The following is a 7,500-nucleotide window of genomic DNA, read 5'->3' on the forward strand; positions in this document are numbered from 1 at the left end:
CGGAAAAAGGCCGGCATGGAGCGAACGAATGCGCAGCGTGCGCGTGCGAGCATCACAAAAACTGTTATTCCAGGACGGATATGGAAGGTCGGGAGTAGGAGCTGAGCCAGGAGCTACTGGAGAGAGTGAGGGAGAGAGAGAGAAAAGGAGAGGGAGAGAGAGAGAGAGAGAGAGAGGGACAGCAAGAGAGAGAGAGACGCATGGCTTTGTAGCTACCCCAAGCCCTCCTGCCTGTGCAGGTTTGTTTACGAACACACGGCACCGCCACGGAGATTGGTTTACTGATTTACGGGGACATGGGGGTTTATCAGATTTATTCCGCCCCGTGGGCAGCGCTTTCATGATGTTTGGTGTGTCCTGTTATTCCTTTGTCAATACAGCTGTAAAGACTTGATAAAGTCCTCTCCCTTTCTCCACCACTCCTGCCAAACAACATGGACGGAGCGAATCGACTGGTTTTTCCATTCATGATCTTTTGGATGCCCCCTGCCCCTGCCGTGCTGCCCCGGCCTCCCCGTTATAAATTGTGTATTGATTGGAGGATAAGCCGCTGTGCTGATGCAGTGGCAGGTTTTTTTTTTATAGGCAACGACCAGCATGTCAACAGGATTACAGGAGATTGGGAACACGACCACCAGGGGGTGCTGTCTCCCCAGGGAGATGGCACAGCTGTACACACCCTTGGAGGAGAGGGAGGTCTTGGAGAGGTTGAGCAGACGTAGACCTTTGTTGAGGCGGCACACTTGCTGGATGAGATTGGAAACCCCTGCGTGGGCACACACACACACACACACACACACACACACACACACACACACATTCACACACACATACATATATATAGTTAGTCAGTGAGAGAGCTACATGCATGCATACAAATGCTGACACAAATTCATTAAAGAGCATGGCTGCAGTCCAGATTGTCGTTAAGTGTGAGCTGCACTGACTGTATGCGCGCGCGCACACACACACACACACACACACACACACACACACACAGACATGTTGATTTAATGAAGAGTGGCATGTGTCGGCAAGAGAATGATGAGCGATCCTGGCAAAATACTGAGCCTCTGACCCTGAAGAGGAGGAAGACAGTTACAAAGGACATAGTCTCACACACACACACACAAACACACACACACACACACACACACACACACACACATAAGTGGCAGCACACACACACACACACACACAACACCCTCAAACCAACAAATAGAAAAAATACCAGAGAGAGAGAGAGGGAGAGAGAGAGAGAGAAAGAGAGAGACAGAGAGAGAGGGAGAAGCCGGCACAGACAGCTACCACGTACACACCCACATACAGACAGAAATAGAGATGTAGGGCTCTTACACCGACAGACAATGACAGAAAAAGGAGAGTAATAAAAGCACAGAGAGAGAGAGAGAGAGAGAGAGAGAGGGAGAGAGAAAGAGAGAGAGAGGGGGGGAGAGATGAAAGCAATATCTACCCTGGCTGTCCAACGTGTTGTGGGCCAGGTTTAGGGAGTGGATCACGGACGCCGGGTTCTCACACAGAGCCGTGGCCATCTTCTGAGGGAAATCCCTGCCAGGTGGACCAACAGGGAGACACGACACCAGATGAGACCACAGCCAGACAGAGTCCACCAGACACACGATCAAAGACCAGTACAGGAGGAGTGTGTGTGTGTGTGGGGGGGGGTGTTAGGCTAAGGGCTGAGGGGCTTAAACTGACAGGAAGAGATGTGTGGACAATCTGCAGATATCAGAGTCTGGTGGCGTGAGACAGCATGTGTGTGTGTGTGTGTGTGTGTGTGTGTGTGTGTGTGTGTGCGTGTGTGTGTGTGTGTGTGTGTGTGGAGTGGGGGTGGGAGTGACACTTCTGGGCTACATGGTCCTGTGTCCCCAATAACAAAGAGCATGGCTTTGATACCCAGAGAGCTCACATGTTAGGACAAACTATAAAGTAAGCTACACTGAGGGGGTGAAAAAGACTGAAGTTTTTTTTTTTTAATGTCAGACTTCAGTGTGCCCGTCACTCATTGAATCACATTCAAAATTGCACTCTAGTACAACTTCCTGACAGTGAGAAGCTGGGGAAAATCCTGCAAGAATCATCAAACTGACAACCCAAATCACTGGTACGTCTCAGACATTTACCGATATGCAGCAGAAAGACAGGGAGACTCCATCAACTAAGAATAAGGACCCTTCACCAATCCTCTCAGCTGATCCCATCTGCCAAGCACTCCTGCACTCCTACTGTGATACGTATGTTAAACAAGCGCAAATACATTGCCACTACATTATAATTCAGCTTAGCGCAGACACTCTTCCTTAATTATCTATGGCAGTGTGTATGTGTGTGTGTTTTAAATGTTATGCGCATCTTTCACTAATGCATGTTTTCATGCTCCTCTAACCCAAACCGAGCCTCAAGAAAATGTTCTATCATTATGCGACGGAAAACATTTTTCAACATTTTTTTGGATCCTCGAATCTCTGAAATATACCTACTGAACTCTACTGAGTCGCTTGAGATAAAAGCATTTGCTTAATGAATAAGTAAAGAGGGACTAGGGATACCCGCGGAGGAGATATGCGGGATGAAATCTACACCTCCGTGGCCTTGGGATAAATATATATCTGCTGAATGATGAATGGAGAATGTATGGATGTGTAAATGTGGGACTCAGTGGTCTGACAGAACTAACGATTTGAGGCCGGCGTTTTCCAGGGTGACCTCCTCCAGACTACTGGACTTGCTGACGGTGTGAAGAACCTGCTCCACCACCTCTGAACCCTGAGAAGACAGGACAGAAAGACACTCAGACACCTCCACCGGATATACTGTACGCAAAAACACTGCATCTGGTGTACTGTATACCAACACTAACAAACAAATACATAAACAACAACTAGAGCAGACAGAGAGAGAGAAACAGTCAGAGGAGGTGACAGCAAGAGACAGAGAGAGAGAGAGAGAAGAGATTAAAAAGGGGTACTGACAAACATAAAAAGAAAAAAAGAGAGAAGTCACACAGGCAGACAGGATGGAAACTTTGGAAAGGAAGTCTGGATAGGAAACGGAGGACTCAGAGGCAGACACCAAGCCAAAGGGCAGATACTAAAAAAAGCACCACAAGTACAAGTACAGCACCACAATGTTGCCTTTAAGTGCCCCGCGCCAGGTCATTCAGAGTGAAATAAACAGCATACGAGAGGAAAAAGGGGTTGTTACCAGGCGCAGATCCTTGCAGTAGAGTTTGGTGAACCACGTATTATAAGCCATGGATGCCACAATCACAGCGAGATCCCTGTGAAAGAGAGACAGGCACAACGACTCAAAGATAAATAACAAAAGGAGAGCGGATGCGAGGAAGAGACTTTAATATTCCAGAACCTCAAACAACATATTCAGCTTCAATCCCCTCACAAATAAAGTATTCATTAAACAAACCCAGAGCTTTCCTTTTTTTTTTTAGCTCCCTGCCTCCCTCGCTGGCAAAGCAAAGCCTCAGCTACACCACATGAATAAAGTCGCTGGGGACTAGGAGGCATTATGGCCCATTATGATTCATGGGCGAAATGACAGATTCAGCAGTAAATTTCTCCCTGAGAGGGTGTCCGGTCCTAAGGAGGAGGAGGAGGAGGTGGAGGAGGGTGGAGTGGGGGGGGGGGTGGTGGAGGGGGGCTCTGGAGGATCGATAGAGAGACGGGCAGCCGGGGCAGTGGGTAACTCTGCGCCAAGTCCTTCCAATACAGCTTTTAATCCTGGCCACGGGCCTAAAACGTTTTTATCCTGCGCTGGAACCAGAGCCGACAGCACCGACTGTCCACTCCACAGCCATCAGCAAGCCAAGAGAGTGCAGGAGAGGGAGAGAGAGAGAGAGAGAGAGAGAGAGAGAGAGAGAGAGAGAGAGGTGGGAAAGGTACAGAGAGAGACAGAGATAGCATGGTGGGAGAAGAGGAAGAGAGGGAGAGGGATGGAGAAAGAGACATGGGTTGAGGGAAGAGGGCGAGAGAAGGAAAGAGGGGGGGTGGTGTAAGGGCGAAGGGCAGAGTGGAGAGAGAGAGAGAGAGAGAAAGAAAGAGTGAGAGAAAAGAAGTGCTCTTTGAGAGGAATGCCCTCCATTACAATATGGCTGACGGCTGTGTTCTCATTCTCCTCTCCATCACGACGAGGGAAACGGCTCCTCGTGTTGCCCAGAGGCACATCGCTCGTCTCTCTTCACTGAAGCCCTCTCATGGAAAACCATGCAGCTAACGGCGGATAACAACTAGTGATAAATACCGAAAAAAACAAACTACTGCTGCTCATGCCTTGAAAATTCTCTCTGAGTATACAGACAAGCGTTGTGTTGCGCTGAACTATTCACACACACACAAAGACCACAATCTCTGCCAGGCCATATACAAGGTAGACTTGGATTTTGAAATAGAGGGAATTCATATGTTCTTGATTCCATAATGGAGAGTTTAATTGACTATACAGTATATTAAATCTGACTATAAAAAATCCTGTTGACCTTCAACAGAGGCTGCTTCATTTTGACAGGAGCAATAGTAACCCCTTTTCTCTCAGCTGAGGCCGTCCGATTCTCTCGCCTTTGACATGATTATCAAACAATAGCTTGAAAAGGATGGAACAGTATCTCAACGTAGCAACACTTAAATCAGCCCCACCATTAAACATGCCTCGTGCATCTGGGTTCATGTAGAGGCTCTTGTAGTAAGGAGTGTGTGCGTGTGTGTGTGTGTGTGTGTGTGTGTGTGTGTGTGTGTGTGTGTGTGGTGTGTGGGGTTGGGAGGGGGGGGGTGTAGCACGCCAGAGCTCTTTCAAAGCAGGAGCGCTTTCAAAGTCAAACTCGCATGAGAAGCACGCCAAAGAGAAACGCATGAGAAGCGTGCGCTGGAGTCAAGCTCGCAAGAGACGCGACAGTGGCGCAGCACGAGCAAGCGTCCAAAACAACCGCCGCCACGCTCACTGCACACGGCAAAACCGCACGGCTGACACCGCGGAAAAAAAAAACACAAATCAACAACACAAAACAAGAAGAAAAAAAAAAACATGAGCATCCGCGTTTTACTAACTCCAGGAGCAGCCTCGCCGCACCCGAGGAGTGGCACAAAGATAAAAGAAAGGGGGCGCCGAAGCCCCCCCCCCACCCTCACCCCAAAAAAACCCCCCGACACACCGCATTAACCAAACCAAAGGATAAAAACCTTCCTTTGAAGTGTGCGCGGCACAGGGGGCACTGAGGCTAACCTGCTTTCACCAGCGGCGCAGACACAACACTCGTGCCCAAGCACAAACACAAGAATCAGCGGCTCAGCACCCAGACCCATGCTGACCCAGATCAGCCGGTTCAAACAGCAGCGCTGCGGCTATTTGTGAAAGAGAGAGAGAGAGAGAGAGAGAGAGAGAGAGAGGCGAGCGAGCCAGGGCCTTCATCACGAAAACGTACAAAGCAGGGTGTGAAAATCGGGGGGCTATTTCGGGAGCATCACTTCAAAAAATAAAGAGGTTAGGCGACACGCAGGAGACCATCAGAAGAAAAGTCCCGAGTCGAGCTGAGTGGTTAAACTGACGGCATGTTGAAGAGAAGGGGTGGAAAACATGGGCCGGACGTAGAAAACCACAAGCCTGCAAATGCAGAATAAGTAGCGGTGGAGGAGTGTGCATGTTTGTGCTTGCATGTGTGTGTGTGTGTGTGTATGTGTGGGGGTGTGTGTGGGTGTGTGTGTGTGTGTCTGGGTGTGTGTGTGTGTGTGTCTGTGTGTGTGTGTGTGTGTGAGGTATTGCAGCAGCAGGTACTTGTGAGGAAGTGAAAGAGAGATTCAAAGTTTGAGGTAGAACACCAGACCAACATAGAGAAACCAGTGTATAAAAATGTCACATTGTCACACACAGTGGCGGTCACATCAGAATCCACAGCAACCACCTCCGCCCTCACGGTTGATATGAACAACTGTGTGCTATATCACTGCACTGAGCACTAAGCTGTACTTTGTTTACTTCTTAAGGGAAACTGAGTTACCTGCTTTCAAGGTGACTGAAATCCAACAGGCTAAACTCCCTGTTGTCCTGGGAGTGATAGATGGTGTCCACATCCTGAGAGAGGGGAGCACAGGAGAGAGCAATGGCACAATGGTGTAAATACACACACAAACACACACACACACACACACACACACACACACACACACACACACACACACACACACACACACACACACACACACACACACACATGTATACATTCACACACATACTGTACAGACATGCACTCACATAATCACTCACATATAAACAAGCATACACAAATATTCACATACAGTATTTATATTTCCATATCTATCATATATCCTGTCTTCTCTATATCTATATATATATGTCTCACACACACCCACACACACACACACACACACACACACACACACATTGTCCACACATTGTGCACACGTGAGCACGGTGACTCAAAAAAAAAAAAAGCAAAACCACTTGCCCACTGAACTTCCTCTTTGCAACCAATGCCATTGTAATCGCACAAGGCCGCGTACGTCTCTGAAAAGCCTCCTGGGTAACAGAGAGAGAGAGAGAGAGAGAGGGAGAGAGAGAGAGAGAGAGAGAGAGAGAGAGAGAGAGAGAGGAAGAGAGAGAGAGAGAGAGAGAGGGAGGGAGGGAGAGAGGAGTGAGAACAATAAAAAGAAAAGAAGAATACACTAAAAAAAGCTAAAGTGACACTTTGGAGATGTGAGGAGGAGAATTAAATGAAGGAGGTGGGAGGACAAGAGACGCTTAAGAAGAAGAAATTGAAAATGAACGGAGGAGTAAAGTAGAGGTTTAGGGGGAGAGAAGAGACAGAGGAGGGAGAGAGAGGGAGATAGAGGAAGAGAGAGAGAGGGAAGGGAGAGAAGGGAGAGAGAGAGGGAGAGAGAGATAGAGAGAGACAGAGCAAGAGGGAGGAGAGAGAGATGGAGAGAGATGGAGGAGGGAGAGGATAAAGAGAAAGAGATGGTGAGGTGAGGTGGACAGACAGATAGAGGTGAGGAGAGGCGGCGGAATCCAAAAACAGGATTAGACAGCAGCAGTTCACACAAGAGCGCAGCCACACGCCTGTCCCACACTCTGCCCCATAGGGACTCAATGTGTGATGATAATGGATACTATGTGGCTGACTCACTCCTGAATGAAAATGTTTATGTGTGTGTGACACGACTGTGAGTGTGTGTGCTTGAATAACGGGGTGTATTAAAGTAGCCTTGAGTTTCTGTTCACACGTGTGTGTGTGTGTGTGTGTGTGTGTGTGTGTGTGTGTGTGTGTGTGTGTGTGTGTGTGTGTGTGTGTGTGTGTGTGTGTGTGTGTGTGTGCGCGCAGGGGCGTGGGATTTAAAAAAGAGAATAGTCTAAGCGTGTCTGGCTGACATATAAATTTGTCAGAAAGAGGAAGAATGTGTTAGTCTGTGTGTCTGTGCGCGGTGTGTGTGTGTGTGTGTGTGTGTGTGTGTGTGT

General features: G+C 48.3%; 1 protein-coding gene across 1 annotated transcript in view; it reads right to left on the reverse strand.

Annotated features, from left to right (window-relative positions):
* Nucleotides 1-7,500, reverse strand: part of carmil3 (capping protein regulator and myosin 1 linker 3) — a 58,245-nt gene that overhangs the window by 35,657 nt on the left and 15,088 nt on the right. Inside the window, exons 7-12 of the mRNA XM_062522389.1 lie at nucleotides 6,494-6,564; nucleotides 6,026-6,099; nucleotides 3,226-3,301; nucleotides 2,699-2,787; nucleotides 1,475-1,569; nucleotides 680-766 (exon numbers count right to left, since the gene is read on the reverse strand). Of these exons, the coding sequence (XP_062378373.1) occupies nucleotides 680-766; nucleotides 1,475-1,569; nucleotides 2,699-2,787; nucleotides 3,226-3,301; nucleotides 6,026-6,099; nucleotides 6,494-6,564 (492 nt within the window). The remainder of the gene's footprint in view (nucleotides 1-679; nucleotides 767-1,474; nucleotides 1,570-2,698; nucleotides 2,788-3,225; nucleotides 3,302-6,025; nucleotides 6,100-6,493; nucleotides 6,565-7,500) is intronic.

This window comes from Sardina pilchardus, chromosome 2 (genome assembly GCF_963854185.1).
Source record: "Sardina pilchardus chromosome 2, fSarPil1.1, whole genome shotgun sequence".
Classification (NCBI taxonomy): Eukaryota; Metazoa; Chordata; class Actinopteri; order Clupeiformes; family Clupeidae; genus Sardina; species Sardina pilchardus.